Source organism: Canis lupus, chromosome 11 (assembly GCF_048164855.1).
Source record: "Canis lupus baileyi chromosome 11, mCanLup2.hap1, whole genome shotgun sequence".
In the NCBI taxonomy this organism is placed as follows: Eukaryota; Metazoa; Chordata; class Mammalia; order Carnivora; family Canidae; genus Canis; species Canis lupus.
Window position 1 is genome coordinate 57,762,696 of NC_132848.1, and position 22,525 is coordinate 57,785,220.

General features: G+C 34.9%; 1 protein-coding gene across 4 annotated transcripts in view; it reads right to left on the bottom strand.

Moving 5' to 3' along the window:
• PSME4 (proteasome activator subunit 4) overlaps positions 1-22,525 on the bottom strand; it is a 105,252-nt gene that overhangs the window by 56,841 nt on the left and 25,886 nt on the right. For 3 of the 4 annotated variants that reach the window (XR_012003446.1, XM_072768358.1, XM_072768356.1), the window contains exons 4-15: positions 18,291-18,356; positions 16,179-16,223; positions 14,180-14,329; positions 11,222-11,285; positions 10,628-10,702; positions 9,338-9,460; positions 6,900-6,992; positions 6,083-6,348; positions 3,084-3,270; positions 2,223-2,312; positions 1,414-1,478; positions 1,006-1,156 (exon numbers count right to left, since the gene is read on the bottom strand). Coding sequence is in view for 3 of the 4 variants with exons in the window: in XM_072768358.1 (XP_072624459.1) it covers positions 1,006-1,156; positions 1,414-1,478; positions 2,223-2,312; positions 3,084-3,270; positions 6,083-6,348; positions 6,900-6,992; positions 9,338-9,460; positions 10,628-10,702; positions 11,222-11,285; positions 14,180-14,329; positions 16,179-16,223; positions 18,291-18,356 (1,375 nt within the window). In the remaining variant the exon portion in view is untranslated. The remainder of the gene's footprint in view (positions 1-1,005; positions 1,157-1,413; positions 1,479-2,222; positions 2,313-3,083; positions 3,271-6,082; positions 6,349-6,899; positions 6,993-9,337; positions 9,461-10,627; positions 10,703-11,221; positions 11,286-14,179; positions 14,330-16,178; positions 16,224-18,290; positions 18,357-22,525) is intronic. The other variant, XM_072768357.1, reaches the window with a different exon arrangement.

Below are 22,525 nucleotides of genomic sequence, written 5' to 3' on the forward strand. Positions count from 1 at the left end.
TAAATGAAAGAATGAGCTCTAGACTTTTATAATTTTTAGGATCAATTAATCCATAGCTCCTTTCAAAAGATTTTGGCTAAAGAAGATTATTTACGTTCATTTCTTTATACTAACATAATCTCAGAAAATATTTCATGCAGCTGTAAAGGAATTTAGCTTTTAATCAGGATAAACATACTGAATAGTCATAATCTCAGATGAAGGGAGAAGAAACAGAAATGGAAGTAAAGTCTGGTCTTAAGACTACACTGTATGTAAGAGACATCTACCAATAAAGTTGCTAGTGAGCACTGAATTAGCAAATACAGAATCACTCTTCCTAGGGGAAATACAGGATTAAGTTATTACAAGTCTCTGCTTACATTATCTTGAACTGATTAAATTATATGAATTTGTTTTTTATGTATTTAATATATATTGCTAATTCAGTAACACTGAACTCAGCCAAGAGCACTATAACTCATGCCTGAACAAAGATTATCTACAATGTGTTATTTTCTGGGAGGCACATCACAGTGCTCTTATACTTAGAACACTAAACAGTACTGTGGCACTACTCTTGTGGGCCATTTTCAACAGCAAAATCTCAACAAAAAGCATACAATGTGGAAAACCTGGCAGTAAATAAGACACAAGAGTGTGTTTTCTTTAGAGCTGAAACAAGGCAGAGTGTGTTACCTTCTTATTCAACCTCAGTTGGAAACATGCACAACTCACATTTTTTGCCACATTTACACATCTTCACAAGAGCACTGCGAATACTGATTTGGGGATCACAAATAAATTTTAGCAAGCAGATGGATTTGCAAATATGAAATTTGCGAGTATAATGAAAATCAATTCACATTTTAACCACTGAGCCATCCAGGGATCCCTCAATTCACATTTTAGTATGAAACAAAGGGTAAATGGCATAATACCTAGTGTAACTTAAAGTTCAATTTTTAAAACAATAAAAAAACTTACAAGACAGGAATTTAATTTTTGCAGCAATGGGACTCTTACCATAAATATTTCTTTGGAACATTGTGTGAGGATTGTACTAAACGTAGAAGACAGACCTAATTCAACCAAACTCTCCAAGTGAGTCATTTTCTCAGTTTCCGTCTCTTCTCTTGTTTGCTCCAATGTGCTACTTTCTATAAGTCCAAAACATCTAAATAATCCAAAAAAAAGTGTAAGTTTAGCAACTACAAACTAGCTTAATGTTTTCGATGATGATTACGTAAGTCTCCATTGTCATGCCTATTCAAATGGTAACTATTCAATTTGTGCATGGCTCACTATCAGTTGTCCTCTTGAAACTTCAGATGTTTGGTCCCAGACAGTGGTTATGGACAGGTTGCAAGCAGAGATAACAGACAGTCATCTCTTTGATGTCTAATAAAGGGCGGGTCTGGGGAACATACTCACCTATCCATAAATTGTAAGACGAAATCCTCAAATTCAGCTGTGGCTGAACAAAGTTCTCGTTCTACCTGTGATATTTCAATGAGGAGAAAAATTTAAAATAGCCTTTGAATTTTTCTTGGAACTACTAAAACTCAATTATGGCCCACAAAATAGCTTTTATGCTACATTAATATACTGACAATAGTGAGAAATAGTACCATGGCTGCTTATCATTTTGGGGTAACTCAATCTACTACTTTCTGGAACCAAAATAAGAAGTAATTAACATATTTTATAAGGGCCCAAAACAGAAGTCAAACAGTCATCTTTATCATCAACTAGTTTTCAAGCTTCTGGTAATATGTACACAGGATTCTTTCCTACTACTGTGAACATCCAAATGTCAAGCAGAAACATGCTTCCAATAAAGAACACAGTTCTAAAAGAAGCAGTCAATAATGAAGAAAATGTCTGTTTATCAGATGTCAATCCCCTCAGCAAATTCTCCTAAGCTAAAAAAAACAAACCAAACAAACAAAAAAAAAACCCCAACACAATCTCTGCTTATCAAAAAATTAAAAGTGACAAAAAATGGAAATACATCTCTAGCTATCAGTTGTTTACAAAAATAACCTATTTTTGACCTATGCCCTTTGGTGGGTATCTCCTAGACTATCTTACCAAAGACCTGGTCCTCCATATAGATCATTTTAGTCACAAATAGTAATTTTAAACTACTAGTATTTAAACTGTCAAATATGACTATGAATTGACAGTAAGAGTTATAACCCAGTTAATCAATTAGCTTTAAAAGCAGAAAGCATTCTTACTTCTGTGAGGTCATTTCTTTCTTGTAGTACAGATGAACAATCTACTAAAGGCACCAGAGTGGAAAATGTTGCTATAAACTGGAATGTGATCTGTGGGAAGACGTAAAAAATTAACATTAATTATGTAATTATAGTTCAAAAATACAAGTATACCAAGAGGTACAATAAAATACCCAATTAAATTATCTTGAGGGAAATCCTACAATAATTTTTCTGGAAATTTTTCACTTAGAACTGAACATTTTAAGGCTCCTCACAGTTGAGTAGCTGTTACTTTAGTAATGAAGTTATACTAAATATTTATTTTCATAGTCATTTATTAGGTTTAAGCACAATGTTCTCCAACCTTTTGTCAATGAAAAGTTACTTTGCCCCCCACCTAAAAATGCAACTTTACCTGAGGATAAATAGAAAATGCTGAAGCAAAAGTTAGAGATTGGGAAAAGTGGGAGGGTGAGCAACGTTTTAAGGAGACGTGTATAAAACGGGACCTGACATTTTGCAACTAGCAGCTTTTATCATGCTCCCTGTCACCAGTGTAGACGGAGGAAAGTCCAAATGATCATATACTAAGATTTTCAATGTCTCTGCTCAAGGAAAATAGTAAATATACAATGAGCCTTAAAAATATCTTATGACTACTCAATGTATGCAGATTATGGCATATTACTTATAAAGGATGACATATGGATCAACTAGCCATCCGCAGATCTAAACTTGGGCATCTACAGATATAACCCTTTTACCATTAACAAGTTTTACACTGACCTATGTTCTAAAGAATATTTGAACAAAACTTAAAAAGATGTCTATTCACACAATTAGAACTCAGACACAAAACAGAATAATAAATATGCTTACCATGCATTTACTAAAGTCATTTGGATCCACCCCAGGCAATGCTCTCATCAACAGAGGTAGCATGTGTGTTGGACCTTCAGGAAACCATTTGCCCCCTGATACCAAACTGCGGGCTACTCCAATTACACAACTTAAAGTAGCTGTGAGCTGGTGAGGTTCTGTTAAAGTCTCTAGTGCAGGATACGTTCTACAGTTTGAAAACAGAATTAAAAAAAAAAAAAAAAAAGCTTAATCACAGGTAAACATGCACAATACATTAAATCTATCAAACTCATAAACTGCATGTTGGCCATATGGCTGGTAGCTAGTAGAATATTTTGAGTAAATATCTGCTCTCAAATTTAACAGAATCACACACATAAAGGATAGGTACATGTTTCCCCAACCTCCTGCCACCTCACCACCTTTCTCTACACAAATTCCACAGTGAAAAAGAACATAAGCTGGCAGATTTTGCATTAATTTCAGCCTTCTGAATGCACTTCGACATTCCAATAGGACTGAATCTAATCTAATAATCAGTGATTATTAGAATTTAGGAACAAGTCAAAACTACCCTATTCATCCTTTTATTGAAAAAACAATCTTCACTAAAATGATGAGATTTCTCCCATTTTATACCTTTAATAAGACGGGTATATTAAATTGGAAATCAGCTCTAGAAACATATGAAGAGATTCCTGAAATTAGAGTGAATAAACGAGGGAGAATAATACAAATACAATCTTTGATCAACAAGTAAAATACAAGCCAAGAACATTCACTCTTTGATACAGTGATATGTTTTCCAAGAATCGATCCTGTTGCACATGGGGTGGGTAGGGGAATCTAAAATGCAGTAATTTTACATTTCGTTTATGCAGAAAAAGTAAATAAGGGAAATTTCATTATAAGTAGAAAAAAAAGCAATTATAATCAGAGTAAAAAAATAACCAAGCCTATGCTTTAGAAGATGAAGAAAGCAACCCAGCTCTTTAACACAGGCTGTCCTTAGGAGATATAAAAGTCAGTACCTAAAATTTATTTTCTATCTTTTTACTTTTTAAAGGACTTTTGCTTTTGAGAGTGAGCGAGTGCAAGTAAGTGTGAGTGCACGCACATGTGCAGGCACAGCAGAGGGGGAGGGAGGGAGAAGGAGAGAGAAGGGGGTGGGGGGAGAGAGAGAAAGAATTTTTAAAAAAAAGATTTTATTTATTTATTCATGAGAGATACCAAGAAAGGCAGAGACATAGGCAGAGGAAGCCTGACGTGGGACTTGATACCAGGACCCGAGGATCACAACCTGAGACACTTAACCACTGAGCCACCTAGGTACTCAGAGAGAGAGAGACAGAGACAGAAAGAGAGAGAGAGAGAGAGAGAGAGAGAGAGAGAAAATATCCTAAGCAGGCTCCCCAACCAAGCTCGAAGCCCAAGGCAGGGCTTGATCTCATGATCCTGAGATCATGATATGAGTTGGACTTTTAACAAACTGAGCCAACCTGGCACCATAAAGGACTTTTGCTTTCATAAAAGAAAAACCTTTAAGAATATTTCTCTGTCCAAGCATATATCACTCAATATGTTATTAATCTGTCCAAAAATTGAAAATTTAAAAAAATGAATAATTTTACTTTTATTTTTTGAATTTTATTTTATTTAAATTCAATTAGTTAACATATAATGTATTATTAGTTTCAGAGGTAGAGTTCAGCAATTCATCATTTACTTGTATTTGTAAGCTTTATTCCTTCTACTAAAATATGTATCTCTCTATTCGTAATTCAGCAGCTGGCAAACATAAAATAAGGCAAAAGAAAGGGAAAGCCAGGAAATAACCCAAACACTACAATCTTGGAAATTTTAACTATGCAAGTAGCTGAAGTCCCTCCATAGAGGCAAGTCTCTCCTAACAAGAAACATCAAGGGAACTGCCACTGAACTGTGAGCTGCTGCTACCACATGGAAGCCAAAGAGCAAAGGATACTGGGGGAACGTTGAGACAGTAGCAACAGCCTAATTTTCCCATCCCATTTCCTACTTAAGTTGTATGTGCTAGCAGAGTTTGGCAACTCAAATTTATAAATAATGGAGCCCCACTTTGGTCAAGATCTTTAACACAATATCCGACTCCAAGCAAATGTGCCCAATTCTCCTATTTCAATTTTAAGTCAGAAAACAGGCTGTCACTTGCTTCCTGTCACTAAGGATCTTGGACTCTTAGTTACGGAGCTCAAACTGTTAGACTCTTCTGGGCCTGAAAAACTAATATTCTTCCATTTTTGAGGAAGACATTAAAAGAGAAATCATAAAGCTCAAGTCCAGGCAGCAGAGGAATTAAAAGAAAGCTTAAGTAATATTATATAAGCACAGAAGGCCTATACTGTGACAGTAATTAGGCAAAGGGAAAACTATTTTTATTATTTTAACATATGAAACAAAATGAATGCAAAAAAATCCACACTGTGGATTAATAATACACATAAAATTATACAGTATATGAAAATAATCAAGACAGTCAAATTTTTTTTCTGTATCATTGATTGATTCAAAGAAATAAAAGAAATCCAAAAACACTTTCCAGTACTTAGTGACACACACTGATGTAAAATAAGCCAGGGCTTAATTAATTAGTTTATTAATTTTTTTTAAAGATCTTATTTTTAAGTAATCTTTACACTCAACAAGGGGCTCAAACTCACAACCCCGAGATCAAGAGTCACATTCTTCACCAACTGAGCCTGTTAGTCACCCCTTAATTTATGAGCAAAAATGTGCCTAATACAAAAATACTTTATCCATTCCGCATCGATTTTTTTTCTCTAGTAAACCTTTATCAAGTTACCAATCATTAGGTTAAAATGTTTTGCTTCCCCTAAAGGAACAGGAATAAGCACTGAGAAAGCAAAACAAAAGCCACAAAGGAAAGCCAAGCAGAAAAGAAGAATAGAGGGAAGACATAACCAGAACAGCTGTAGCCACAGCTGAGGCTTCAACCAAACATGTAAAGCTACACTTACCTTTCAAGTACAGGGGGTATTACTAACTCAGGTCTCATGAGTGCAAGATTCTGCAGAGCCTGGGCCGCTTCTAAACTACCAGTTTTGCTAAACATAGCCAAGAGGACAGGTTGAATAATGCATCGTACAAAGTCTGTAACATCTTGATCAGTAAGCTTATGGCTATCAGGCACAGGAGTTAACCAAGAAGGCTTCTTGTATCTTTCACGATGTAATCTTCTAACAACACTGTTTGGCAACCGCTGAAGTAGTTTCATTAACTTGTTCTGGGGATACAGAAGCAGAAAGTCCAAGGTAGGTTCTATTTCCCATACAGATATTTATGGTTCTTTTCTACCCTCCAGATAAAGATTCTTAAAATAGCAGCTCTTACAATCTATTACAAAGACCTGCATGGCATAACTAGATAGAATAAAATGCTATTATCAATTAATTATTGATGATAAAAATGTGTTTCAAATGTCAATTTTAATTTTTCACACTAGATGAATCTTCTATTACATGAGAAACCATTTTAACCAGGCATTATGGGAAAAAGACCCAAAACAAACAAAACCCACAACTGACATTCCTGTTGCCAGAATGTGACATTTTGTCATCAGTTACTAGACCAGTATTATCTTCATTTATGTTTACGTTCTATGAACATGGTAACTTAATTTGATCTTTTTTTTTTATCTTAATCACCTATATATAGCCAACATTTATATGAAAGACAGAAAATGTATTACAGGTTTTACACAATAGAGCAATGTAAACTGTGTGACCATATCTTTAAAAAATTCCAAACCCTACAATGAAAAATGAACACACTCACCAGCCAGCGCCCATTATTTGAGGGATGATAAAAAGACGTGATGCTGTTAAATAAACCAGCCAAGTGTTTTTGCACTAGCTTACTTGGTCCACCCTATTCAAATAAAAGAACAAAAATATTAGTAACCACAATACACTGGAAAAATGAAAGGACTGACAGGCCCAAGCTTATATATACCTTTCTAACATAGTACACATCCATTTTGCTGACAAAAACCAATTCTACCTCTATGTAAGAGTCAAAAACAATTCCCCAGTGAACTTCCTACAATCTTCTATGCAAAACACTCTACTAAAAATATGGGCAACTTACTGAAACCAAATTAGATCACTGAAAGATCTTTTTCAATTTTGGGTATCAGCATTATTTTACTCTTCTGCAGTGAAATAACTTTTGTCACTAAGACTTCTCTTAAAAAAAACAAGAGTGGTAACACCAGGCATAAAAAGCATTCCTTAAAGGATTCAAGAAGTCAATTTCTTTTTTTTTTTTTTAAGATTTATTTATTTATTCATGAGAGACACAGAAAGAGGCAGAGACATAGGAAGAGGGAAGAGAAGCAGGCTCCTTGCAAAAAGCCCAAAGCAGGACTTGATCTCGGGATTCCAGGATCACGCCCTGAGCCAAAGGCAGACGCTAAACTGCTGAGCCACCCAGGCATCCCCAAGAAGTCAATTTCTTATTGCAGGAAATGAATGAATGCATTTACACAAATGCATTCAAATATTCTATTATTCCTAAATGTTTCAAATGAGTAAATCTGTTATATTTGACCACATCCACATTTTGATTCAAAAGAAAAATATTTTTTTCTTAATCTATTACCAAAACAAATACACCAAACAACAATATGGGGGAAAAAAATGAGGAAAAAAGTCAGCATGCATCTTACCAAGTTTGACAGCCCTAGAAATAAAGAACTACAATTTGGTTTTAATTTATTTTTTAAAGTTTTATTTATTTATTTAAGAGACCGAGAAAAGTGAGAACACATGCAGGGAGCCTGATGCAGGGTTCAGTCTCAGGACCCTGAGATCATGACCTGAGTCAAAGGAAGACATTTAAGTGACTAAGCCACTCAGGTGCGCCTCTAATTTGGTTTTAAGACCTTCTCTCTCTCTCTTTCTCGCTCTCTCTCTTTTAAAGATTTTATTTATTTATTCATGGGAGACACAGAGAGAGGGAGGCAGAGACACAGGCAGAGGGAGAAACAGGCTCCATGCAGGGAACCTGACATGGGACTTGGTCTTGGGACTCCAGGATCATGCCCTGGGCCAAAGGCAGGTGCTAAACCACTGAGCCACACCCAAGGATCCCCACCTTCCCTCTCTCAAGATGATCTTTCAAAAAGGGCATAGACCTAAGGTAGACTGTTGAGTTACATTAGGAACATTTCTTCCTGCTGAAAGGAAATCCATGTACACGTTCCCAAATGATAATAGGTCAACTACTAAAAAGATCATCATAATTCCATTGCAAAAAAACCCAACAAAAATATTAATAGTGTAACATAATAATTAGCATTTTTGATTTATTATACTCAACATTCATATTTAATACAAAACTGTCAATGGGAAAAACTGAGAATAGCAACATTAAATAAAGTTGATAGTCATCACGATATAATCCTATGGCATTTCAACTCACTGCTGATGTAAGATAGTAAACATCTAAATGTTTTTGCTCTTATGGAGTATTAGAAAGAAAATGTGATTTTTCCATATTTAATAATGAAATAGCAAAAATGGGGAGAATGAATTTTTTTTAAATCTAAAAATAAAATTTAATAGCCAAACTTCTCACAACACCTCCTGCCTTTTCCACAGAAACGACCAACCAAACAACATAATCTGTGAATATATCAAATACAGAATAATTTTAAAGAGAGAGCAGTAGAAGCAATATAAATGATAATCCAGAAAATTAGAGTATAAAATTATTCTAATATTCCTATTTGCAAGATGACACTGAAATCCAAGCATGTGGATATATTTTTCCTTTCCTTCAACGATGTCAGTAAAGTAATCCTCCATATTCTCCCTTTACCAAGATAATTTCCTTTGTTTAGTAAGCTCTGTGTCAGTGTAATCTTCGACACTGAATGCATTCGTACCGAGCATATGTAAAATCCTGAGTACTAATCACAGATTTATCATTTTCAATTTGACCTTACATTTTTGAGTCTGGTTCTTGATCTGTAGGGCTGTCAGACATTCTAAATCTCTTTAATCTTTGACTCCATTATTAAGAATCACTGGCTAGAGAGATTTACAAATGGTGCATTTTTCTACATTCTGGGTCTGGTTAACATTAGCATACAACATCAGAAAATATCCAAGAATCCAATGACCAACTAAGACAGTAACATGGCCATTATGTGATTATGCAGAATTTTTGTACGGTTAATACAAAATTAGATGAACTAATGTGTTACAAACCATCATAGCGGTGATCCATATCACAGCATGTCCTATATCATAAGCATTTGTTAAAAATCTTGGGACTAACACTTGACTGCTTCCCACTGGGAGGTTCAAGCTTCTCAGAATTCTTGTAAATATCTTTAAAAGAAAAAAGAAATAAAGAGTAAATATTTATATGTATCAGGTAACTCCTTAAATAACTGAAGTGTTATATTTTACTTCATTCTTTAAAAGTTTATTGAAATAATATCTACACTCAACATGAGGCTTGAACTCAGGACTCCGATATCAAGAGCTGCATGCTCTGATGACTAAGCCAGCCAGGAGCCCCTATTTACTTTCTTTTAAATGACACTGAGGTCACAGGGCTGTGGATAAGAAGCAGCTGTATCCATGTACCCATAAATAATCAAATGAGATATAGTTACACATAAAAACACAAAATATAGACAAGTACAGTTAAACATGAAGTATTTTGGCTCCTTTCCATCTCTCTACATATAAAATTATTTTTCTTATGCTTTCATTCCATGTCAAGAATGTACAAAATGCAAATACCTAGAATCCTTTTCAAAATTCTAACATTTATTTGATTTTTTCCCTAGGAATTTGCATTTTAATCTGTCATTTAATAATTGCATTTTAATACAATTAAATTTATATTTAAAATCTGTCATTAGTAATAGGGAGCCCAACAGTGGGAGAAAATCACTTTTCCTCCTATACTGGAGACTATAAGCAAAGGTAAATAGAATATTCATCTGCTGCTCCCCAGCCCTGCTCTATTGTCACTGTGCATCAGAATCACTGGATGCCTCATGCCAGCCCTCCTCAACCTACTGGAGGTGAAACAATATGGAAGATATTAAGTGATGTTAAGTGTTGTTAAAGAACACTGTACCCAGAGACACTCATAGCTGTATTTACTCTAGGAAATATGATCTAAAAAGTGAAGAACACTCTAGAATAGCAATCAAAAACAATACACAAAATTTGTCAGGAGGTATGAATGTAAGACACCCTGAATAATATACTTAGTACTTCCTAAATTACTCACTTTGAAACTTCTATTTCATGTCCTACACAGGCAAGATAAAAATCACACATTTATGATACCTTGGTATAATCAAAAACTACAATTAGTTTTTGAAAATAAATGATCTACCCTGGTAAATTTCATCTTTTTACTAGTGGTCAACAAATATTTTATGCATCAACATACAAAACACACTTCTTAAAGACACAAAAAGTGCTATGAATGCTACTGTATGTTGTATATGTTGTATGTTCAAAGTTCTTAATTACCTTTGGTACATATGGATCCCAATCTATGTACCCTATATTATCGGTAGCCAATCGAGCAAAGAGATTTACTAGTTGCTGAAAGTAAACAAAAAAGAAAGTTAAGGAAATACACCTGTTGTTATTAAGTGTCACAGTCACATCTATTTATTGTTCCCAGCTGTTATCATTAGCACAGCTTAATATACGGTTTATGACTCATTTTTTAATAATCTCCAAATTTAAGTTCTAATTATTGTCACCCATTTAAAATCAACTGCAGATGAAATGATTATTAAAAGGGAAATGACAAAGCATCATCCACAATGCAAATAGAAGGAGAAATTTTAATCTAATAAGCATACAGAAAACATCCACTATGTGTATAGCAACATGCTAGTGAAGGTAGTACAAAAGGAAACAACAGCCTTACATTTCATGCATTTTATAATACATGTATATGCTTCTAGATATTGATAAAACCAAAAGAAGTATCTATTTCGGTTAGAAACAGCAAACAGAAAAAAAAATTACAATATTGTTAATAGTCAATTCTAAGGAACTGATAATATTTATCAAATGACCTGATAGCAAAGGAGGAAAAAATAGAATACTCACCCCCTCCCACTGTGGGAGATTTTGCACTGAAACCCAAAGGCCAATTAATTCATCAAACCAAAGTCTGAAGAAGAAAAATGTTATGAATAGCAAGTGATTTATAGAAAATGGTTCAAAGCCAGGTATCCTTTGAATTTTCTAATCTATTATTCTTACTGATAACTACACACCCTAGAAAAAATAATACTGAATGTTATAAATTTAATGGAACTAATAACTACTGTTGTCTGAATATTCCTCTTGCGATATATTTATGCCAAGAGAGTCATCTCCTCAAACCTCTACTTCATTGGTACGGGTGCCGGGGTCACTCAGTTGGTTAAGCACCTGACTCTTACTCTTAGTTTATGTGCAGGTCATGATCTTAGTTAGGGTCCTGGGATGGAGGCATCAGGCTCATGTTCTGTGGGGAGATCACTTGAGGATTCTCTGCCCCTTCCCTGGCTCGTGCTTGCAAGCACACTCAAATAAAAAAAAAATTTTTTGTATCATTAAAAAAACAAACAAAAAAACACCTTGGGGCACCAGGGTGACTCAGTGGTTGGCTCTGTCTTTGGCTCAGGTCGTGATCCTAGGGTCCTGGGATTTAGCCCTGCCTGCATCAGGCTCCCTGCAGGGAGACTGCTTATCCCTCTGCCGATGTCTCTGCCTCTCTCTGTCTCTAATGAATAAATAAAATCTTAAAAAAAAACCCAAAACACATCTACTTCATTATTAAATAATTATTATCCACCCCCATCTGATACTGTTGACAAGTGTCTCCTTCTCCCTTTCTCCTCTCATATTTTCCTATTACTACCTGTTCTTGCAATTCTCCCTTATATTCTTTCCTTAAGCCAATTAGTTTTTTCTTTTTTTAAGATTTTATTTATGGCAGCCCAGGTGGCTCAGCGGTTTAGCGCCGCCTTCAGCCCAGGGCCTGATCCTGGAGACCCAGGATCAATTCCCACGTCAGACTCCCTGCATGGAGCCTGCTTCTCCCTCTGCCTGTGTCTCTGCCTCTCTCTCTGTGTCTCTCATGAACAAATAAATAAAATCTTTTTGTTTTTTTAAGATTTTATTTATTTGTTCATGAGAGACACAGAGAGAGAGGCAGAGACACAGGCAGAGGGAGAAGCAAACTCCATGCAGGGAGCCCTATGTGGGACTCGATCCCAGATCCTGGAATCATGCCCTGAGCCAAAGGCAGAAGCTCAACCACGGAGCCACCCAGGCTTCCCAAGCCAATTAGTAATTATACCATTAATTAGCACCAAAATAATGTTCGACAAAAGAAATTAGCTATAAACTATTAGGTACAATTAAATTATCATGGGGGAAATAATCTCAGATTAAACAGAAGAGAATTATAAGGGCAAGAAAATGTTGGAATATTATTCAGCAATCTTTATAAATGTCAAAGAAAATAAAAAGTTTTTAGAATTTCTGAATCATAGGGGCGCCTGGGTGGCTCAGTCAGTTAACCATTTGCCTTTGGCTCAGGTCATGATCTCAGGGTCCTGGGACTGAGCCCTGCATCAGGCTCCCTACTCAGTGGGGAGCCTGCTTTCTCCTTCTACCCCTCCCCCTGTTCATGCTCTCTCTCTTTCAAATAAATAAAAACACCATAAAAAAATTTCTGAATTATAACTAAAATTTCACAAATATATAGCTATGTACAAAATTTCTGATTTAAAACCTCACTACAGAAAATATGGGGGGTCTGGGGAATAAGCATGAACCCACAACAGAGTAATAATAATACCTATTTTCTTCCAGTCTTCTTTTCATACCTTTTTCTTTTTTTCATAAAAAAGTTGTTCAGTTGGGATGGGGGGGCAGAAGGGGGGGAATTTGCTTCTTCTTTTCCCTCTGCTCTTCCCTCCTCATGCTCTCTCATATGCACTCTCTCTCAAATAAATCTTTTTTTTAAAGAGCATAATCTAAATATTTTTTTCTTTTCTTTTCTTTTTTTTTTTTTAAGAGAGAGAACACATACACAAGGCATGGAAGGAGGGGCAGAGGGAGAGAGAAATTTAAGGTGGCTCCATGCCCAGGGTGGAGCCCAACACCTGGCTCAATCTTAGGACCCTGAGATCATGACCTGAGTCAAGAGTCGGCCGCTTAACCAACGGAGCCACCGAGGTGTCCCTAAGTATCTTTTATGCTAGGATTTGTTATATACCTAGAGTCATCTAGAAAAAAATAATTCTTAAAAACAATGCAAAGACTAGAATGAGTAAAGAAAAAAATTATTAAAAAAAAACTAAGAAAAACTACAAATGACGAATAAGACCAAGTTTTAGCAAAATACTTTTCCTTTCCCTGTACTCCACACAATTTAACATTTCTTATCACTGCCTATTTACTGATATTTTCTACTTCTTTTTTCACTTTTTATTCTTTCTCTTGATTTCTTAAAGTCCCTATCTTCACTTTTTTCTTTTAAGTTATTTCTACACCCAAAGTGGGGCTCAAACTCACAACACCAAAATCAAGAATCACATGCTCCACCAATTGAGTCAGCCAAGGGCCGCATAAAGCCCTCATGGTATTTGGCTTGACATACAAGCATTATTCTCTCCTCATTTACAATCTTCTGTTTCACCCTCCACATATTTTTCTTTTCTTTTCAATGATAGGCACAGAGATAGACATATATATATATATGTGTGTGTATATATATATATATATATAGAGAGAGAGAGAGAGGGAGAGAGGGAGAGAGAAAGAGAGAGAGAGGCACAGACACAGGCAGAGAGCAGCTCCATGCCAGGAGTCCGATGCGGGACTGGGTCCTGGGACTCCAGGATCGTGCCCTGGGCTAAAGGCAGGCGCTAAACCCCTGAGCCAGTTCAAGTATAATTAACACAACGGTTGAGTTAAATTTTTGTTTACTTATTATGGCTTTACTAGTTGGCTTAAATATCTCCATTTCTCGTTCTGTTCTATAATTTGTCAAGGTGTGTATATACTTACTTAAAACCTTTATGATGAAGTTCTGGAGGAAGGGAGGTAGGAAGAAATATTTCAAAATAAGTGATGGCCTTTTGCATTGTTACATCAAAAGGACACATTAAAGGCCGCCATTCTTCTAGCATCTCAGCTGTGGCATCTGCTGGGAAGTATCTGATAAAAAAGAAAGTTTTCATTTATCTGATCATTGGCTAAAAGGTCTACAACATTAATACATGACCAACAAAAAAGGGGGAGGTAGGGAATGAATTTCCTAAGGGACAATAGACCCTTAAAATGTTAACTTAAGTACATTTTTGCAACTCTAAAATAAATACCTTGTAGCACTTAAAGGTAAATTTCTTCTTGTCTATAGGACTTAGAAAACTGCTATAAAGCTAATAAAACTCCTAAAATACAGTAGGAAAAAAATCCAGTCACAGAGAATCCAGTCTATAAGAAATGGATAATCAGTAAAATGTGAAAGAGAACAATAGTCCAGGAACCTCTAGGCACATCTGGACCAACCATTTACTCTCACTGCACCACAGAGCTCTTTTGTATACAAGAGTAGACTAAACTAGATGGTCTGGTTTTACAGGTGCTAACATTCTACAAGTCTATGAAATGGGCAGGAGAGCCCCTAGGGTAGAGAATATTCACAAAATTAAAATCTGAAGTGTACATCCACACACAAAACAGGTAAAATGGAGAAAGAGGACCCATGCATAATTACCAAATACTCATTAAGGGAGGTAAAAATAACATTAAGTGAATGAGAAATTCAGATTTGGGCATGGTCAAAAGTTAGGAAACCCTTTCAAATACATGTGTAGGTTTGGCCTACGTGTCACGTTATTAATACTATTATATCTTTGTTCATCTGTATTAATTAGAACCACACTTCATTCCTTAATATGAAAAGTAAAACTATATTTCTAGCAATACTCCTTTGAGTTCATCAAGCATCTATGTGCCAAGTCACTATGCTACAGTTTAGAATGAAAAAAGAAAAAACAGAGAATATATTCTGCCTTTAAAGATCTCATACATCAATTCTCCTTTCTTAATTTTTCAGAGTCAACTGTTAGCCTTGGGTGTTCTATGAATTACCTAAGAGGCTAAAAACTACGAAGTACCCCAAGGATAATCAAATTGCTGGTGAGGAAATGCAGGCCTAGAGGTCACTGCCTACCTCAAAATGACGTGGCTTATGACTCAGCTTAGATCTTAAGCCTCAATCTTAAAAGGGAAACTACATCCTAAAAATACATTTGCTCAAGATTGAGAGTATAAAAGGTCAGCAACAAATATCTGATTTATAAAACCATTTATATAACTTTAACTCATAAGAATATGATAAAAGTGATTTCCATTCAAAAAAATTCACTGTATCCACACACAGCAGGATAAGCAATCTTAGAACAGCCCAATAAATAATAGTTCAAGTCCACAGAACTGGTTATTTATTTACACTAAGCTCTACATCCAACATCTCGAGATCAAGAGTTCATGCTCCACCAATTGAGCCAACCAGGGGTCTCAAGTTCATGTAATGGAGTTGAATTGATTAAAACTAAATTCAACCCATATTCATCTTTAAACATCAGAATATGCAATATTTCTGTATGTTCTACTGAAAGAGAACATACTTTAAAAATGTCTGAATACTATCTTATTACTCACATTTTAATACAATACCTACAATGCTCATTTTGGAAAATATTTTTGATCTGAGTAATGATATTCTAGGAAAATCTTTCAAATAAAGACAATTATACATAAATTATGGCATTCTTACTTTATAATGGGTAACTGACACCCACACCACTTAAAAATTTCTCAATTTATAAATGAAATCTGAATAATTCAGTTCAAGAGTTGGAAATGATATGTTATGCCCAGTGACTAACATTAAAATGTTAAAAATGATGTATACCTTTAGTTTCCTCTTCCAAGCATACTAAGAATGGAGAAATGCCACAGAAATAAAAGAAGTTTTATAAATTGAGAAGCTACTTACGGTCGGCAGCTTTTCACGAGTGTTTTGAGAACATTTTCTACAGAACTAGGGGGGAAAAAGCCATTTGATAAATTAGGTTGGTGTATTTTGAAATGCATCTAATCCAATTAATAAGTGCTCTAAGATATGCTCATACATTTAAAAATTATGTGTGATGCAATAAGTAATCTTTCTCTTTCATACAAACAGAACTACAAGGATTAACTACTTAAACTCTGTAATCTACTCTTCCTTTTGCCCTTGATTTGTTCATTCTCTGTTGTAAACTAAAGGGAAGAAAACTGGGAAAAGGACAAACCATTTTCAATCTTTACAAAGTAGGCAGCAATGACATACATAGCATATCAAGAAGGATGCTCAAGTGGCTTAAAACTTCAAATACTAATTTTTATTTTTATCAAAGTGCTTTTACATTGAAACACAAACAGCAGACAAAATCTAGTGTGCTTATATCAGCAACTGCCAGAAACTAGTTTTCTGTAACCAATGGTGGGAGTTCTATAACACTATCAGGTTATTTTACTGCCAGCAACAATTAACAAAAACAGCAACAGCCATCTTTTTGACCTACTTAAAATGTTAGTTGAGTAACATTAAAAAGCTATAACTTATTTCCAACTTTGTAGGTGGTTCAAGTGAATTTAAGAAAACATTAAGTATTTGATTATGGATTTATAATAAATGCTTGTCTTAATGAAAAGGCCAATGTGTTAAAAAAAAAAAAAAGGCCAATGTGTACTGGTTTAAACATACATGGCCAGAATGGAATATTTAAATTAATTAGACTATTGTCAAAAGAGGTAAAACACAAATAAACAAAACAAAGGGCACAAGGTAATTTTGGACTGGAATTTTAAAATAAATGTGTGGCTACTTACAGTATGATGTGTACAAGTAAATAAAACAAGTCCCCAAATCTCAAGAAAAAAAATCAGGGGGGAAAGGGGTAACTTTCAGGCAGTGCTTCCACCTGACACTTTCGCATTAAGCTTCTTGAAATTGTTAAGTCCAGAAGTCTATCCAACCTCCCTGAAAGCTTAAGAACTAATCTGTAAAGAAATTCCAAGGAATAACACAAACCAAACTCAGCACAAGTAATCAATTATACAACCAAAAGAGAAAACTATGATTTCATTACTAGAAGCTGTAGAAATCCTCTTTAATTTCAAAACTAGTTAGAAAAAAATTAACTGAAGGCTACAACACATGAGAGAATTCTAACATTAAAAAGATGACCATATGGCCAGAGAGACATGGAACATTTTCTTTGATTATCAAGGAGAGATTCTATCTTCACTCACAAAAAAGCTAAGCAATTGAGGACATAGAATCAGTTTAGAGAACATCTAAGTTCGCCTGGTTAAAAAAGGGGTAAACTTCTCCAACGACATTTAAACTCCCTGAAAACCACGACTATGATTTTTACCTCCGGGCATTTCCAAAGTACTTTTAACAAAATTATGTGTTCATATACATATTTATGCATATTTATATTTATGAATTTACAATATACAGTAAACATTTTCTATGAGAGCAACAAAGAGCACAGATCTTTGGGTCTTCTTTTAGTTTGGATGGAAGAACCCCGTTTAGAAACAAATTATATAGACAAGGTTTAAAGAACTATCTAGTTCTACACTAAGTAACTGATCAACTCAAATGCAGATTTTAAAAAGATAATTCTAAAATGGCAAACTTTCTGTCCCAGGAGATAAGCTGAAGATCTGTAATACTACCAGGTCCTAAAGTTTGTGTTCATGTTGACTTTGTATTTATTTTACTGTTTCTGTGACAACTCGTTTGAGTGCAACACAGAAAACCTGCTATTTTCTATTCCACCAACAAACTTTCATATAATGTAAAAAAATGTTTCTAGAAGGCAGTGAAAGGCTGCCCAGCTACCTGCTTTCTCCAGTTCCCTTCACTCTTTACAAGAATAGGTGGTTAATTATAATACTTGATAGCTGTCACCTCACTCATTAGAGGGATGGGGTATGTGGGAAGGTGCTTTAGTTCATCTAAAATAAAGTCAACTTCAACCCCTCCTTATATATAAGGCCTGTGCCAATGGATTTATGCTCTTTATCCAGAAAAGGGTACAATCTCTCTAACCTGTGATATCTGTATAGTGACCTTTTGTGATTCTTGTAATCTCTCAAGATGAAGGGAACAATGTTTCTGTTTAAAAATAAAATAGAAGGTTAAGGCTAGATGCTACTAAACTATATTGCACTAATTTTTAGAGGGAGTGGATAATCACTATGTACTTTCCCAATTGTTGGAAATTTATACTAAAGTGATTACAATTCAAAACACTTTTTTTTGGTTTTTATCAAAAGGGATTGATCTACAGAAGGAATAAGCTTTGAATGGGTTTTCTCATATCCTACTTCCTGTTAGAAAAGGCATGTTAAGTTGAAAAGAAAGCCATAGCATATCATGCAATAGTTCATAACTTGGGCTTAGAGTTGGGACAGATCTATATTTGATTACCAGTTCTCCTACTTACTTTCTTCAATAGTAAAGCCTCAGTTTTTCCATCTATATAATAATAATAATACCTACCTCTCAGAAGGCTGTTAAAAAATTAAATGAGATAATGTAAAGAATACAGTTATCTGGCCCAGAATTAAGCACTAAAATTGTTAACTATAATTATTATTTCATACTATCCAAAACAAATTACATTTTCAGGCTCCTCAAGAACTATTATCTTGTGTTCATTTTGCTTTTACATTTATTCTACTGTCTCTTAATAATTATTAATGTATGATTTAGGAAATTACATCTATTTTGATGTGATTTAGTAATTAAATGTAATTCCTTTCCCAAGTCCCACCCTGTTTATTAGGGCAGACACTAAGTTCTTGTCCCAGTTCTTGAGCTCTTGTCCCAGTTTCAACAAATGACTGTGTGAGTTTTCCTCTCTGGGCCACAATTTCCTACTCTTTATGATGACATTAGTAAAATAAATGCCAAATATATAGCAGAAAAGCTTGAGGAAAGCCAAAAACTTTAGCCTCCAGTTACACCATTTATTGAGATAGGGGACTTATATAAACCTGGAGGTTTATGCTTCCTACCTCCTTGGCTTTACCTAATTCTCTGGACAATATTCACTTCTAAACCAGAGAAATGTATAGCAAATGATACATTCAAGATGAAAGCAGTGTGGACTACCCATAGTCAGAAGTATTTTCAGCTTGACTTGACAATTCTTGAACTAAAATTTAGTTTCAGAATTATCATATTTGCTTTTTTATAAATGAACTGGACAACTGTAACACTGGCCTATTCTATATACCTCTGCCTTAACCTCCTTATAATTTAATGGTAATTGCCTATATAATATTTTCTTTAAGAATGTACTTCGTTAAAAAAAGAATGTACTTCATTTCATCCAAAGAACCTCAAGTTTTACCTGTCTTCTCTATATCTAAACAAACACAATCGTCAGTTCATCAAACACTACCCATCTCATATCTAATCCTTCAAAATCTAATACTGTGTCTTTAAATCAGCCAATACTTATTTTTCACAGCCACTTCACACAAAATTAGGGTCAAGATAATTCTATCATAAGAAAGGTATAAGTAAAGTATAACATCTTCATCACTGAAGTAGCATTAACATTGATTTTTCATCATAACTACTTTCAGAAAAAAGTATGCTTCTATGGCTAGTAGTAAGAAGTTGTAATAATCCTGACCACTCAAGTAAAAAGAGCATGCATAACTGCTGAGAGTGATAAGGCTGATCAGTATGAACTAAATATTTTTTTAAAAGCTTTAAAAAGAGCAGTTTCTATAGAAAGATCATTATGACACAGATACAACTTTTGGAGGAAACACTACCAAAGTTATTAATAAAAATCAACTACTTATTTTCTAATTTCCAAATAAAAGTGAAAGTGGTATTTTATTTATTTATTTATTTATTTATGTATTTATTTATTTATTTATTTTAAAGATTTTATTTATTTATTCATGAGAGACACAGAGCGAGAGGCAGAGACACAGGCAGAGGGAGAAGCAGGCTCCACGCAGGGAGCCTGATGTGGGACTCAATCATCCCAGGTCTCCGGGATCACGCCCTAGGCTAAAAGCAGCGCTAAAACCACTGAACCACCGGGCTGCCCTTAAAGTGGTATTTTAAAAGAGCAAATACAATGTTCCTCAAATACCATGTTAAAAATCACTATACCTACCTTTTTTTTTTTTAATTTTTATTTATTTATGATAGTCACAGAGAGAGAGAGAGAGAGAGAGAGAGAGAGAGGCAGAGACACAGGCAGAGGGAGAAGCAGGCTCCATGCACCGGGAGCCCAACGTGGGATTTGATCCCGGGTCTCCAGGATCGCGCCCTGGGCCAAAGGCAGGCGCCAAACCGCTGCACCACCCAGGGATCCCCTCTATACCTACCTTAATAATCACTGCTTATTAACAAAATAACCATAAACTATTTTAAATTTCAACAGGTCCTCAGAGAAATCACTTTCATCATTTCATTATTATGTTAAATTCTATAGCCAGAGATCATTCTTGAGCTGCTGATAGTAACTTAAGCTTAGAAACGTAACCACATGTCTCAAGAAACCCTCCAGCAGTAAGAACATGTCATTTCCATGTGTTGAAGGGTGAACAAAGGATTTAGCTGTATCTCAGGGATAAGAATACCAAGTCAAAGTCCTTTGTCAGATCAACTCAGAAACAAACACCATCAAGAACAAGGTAATACTAGGGGTGGTGGAAGGGGAGGAGGGCGGGGGGGTGGGAGTGAATGGGTGACGGGCACTGGGGGTTATTCTATATGTTAGTAAATTGAACACCAATAAAAAATAAATTAAAAAAAAAAAAAAAGAGAGAACAAGGTAATAATCAAGTTTCTCCAGAGGCAGAATAATATGAAAAATGAAAATGTTAATACTCTATGATCCCCATAGAGAATGATATATGGAAGAAAAATAGATCTTAAGAAAATAAACTGAGCTATCTAGACCCAAACTGCTCATCATGCAAATATGTAAACCTTAAAAAACTCACAAAAGCGAAACTGATGGTGACAAAACTAAAACAAATTTAAACACAGCAATTCAAATATGAATCGTCCATGCCCATTTGTACAAGCTGATCTATGCATAATTCCTCCAAGCCTTGTCAGAAGCAAGAGTCTTCATTAGTAACTTGCAATATGTTATTCTAATTTAAGTGTATGGGGCATTATTTTAGGAAATAAAACTAGGCCCCTAACACATAAATGCTTCCTTTTTAATGTAAACAATAAGTGATTCTTAAGTTGCTATTATCAAATTCAAACTCCTTTCCAATTTTGATTTTTTATTAAAAAAAAAAAAAGACTCTACAATTTGTTTCTCCAGTAGAACCTAGAAACAGAGAAGAGTGCGAAATGTTCCCTTGCCCCTGAGGCATATAGGCAGAAAGTAAAAAAGGGAGAGGAGAAGAAGACGGAGAAAAATAAGGGAAAAGGAGACAGGAAAAAAGAAAGCTAAATAATCCTTGCTCCAAAAAATAGAACCAGCTTTTTAAAACATGTTGAAATGCATGGCACCCTAAGCTGTAGTTTCAAATAAAGACATATACACAAGGCACATGAGTTTAAGACTTGAAAGACAGTTAAATGAAGCAACCTTTCACTTTTGATTATAAAAATAGTATTCTAAAAATAGTATGAACACATGCAGTCAGCTGACAAAACTGTTTCAAAATGAATCAGAATACATCTAAGATGAAAATACTCCAAGCAGAACACCAATTCCAAAAGTATGCCATATTGAAGGGTTTTCTGGGGTTTTCTGAAATAAACTGTTTGTGAAGTTATAACTTTATCACTAGACTATGAACACTTGCTATACTAATACACTAAACAGAAACTTAGGTAGAAAGGTAAATTTTAAAACGTTTAAATTGATTCCCTATTAGAAATTCAGTGGACATAGACTAGCTCTGAAGAACATAAACTAAAAAGTATTGCTCTATGGCTCTCCAACTGGTTTCCTTAACATTTCTGCAGAAGAACTAAGACTACTAGATTTCTCTGATTTTAAAAATCAAGGCAAGTGTGATGAAGAAAGTCCAAGAACCAAAGAATCGGATAATCCTTCACAGACACATAGCCTGACCTGAATGGAAATAAGGTAACAGGTACTCCTTTCAAAAGGTGGTATCTGATAACAGTAAAAAGATTACAGAAAATTAGAGAAAATAAAAAAATAATTACAATCCTGAGAAATGTTTTAAGTACAATTCCTCTACTTTTTTTTACAGAGACATTAGTTTCTAATTTTATCTTATAGGGCTGCCTCTCACCAAGCAAGAGCCCCTTTCAAG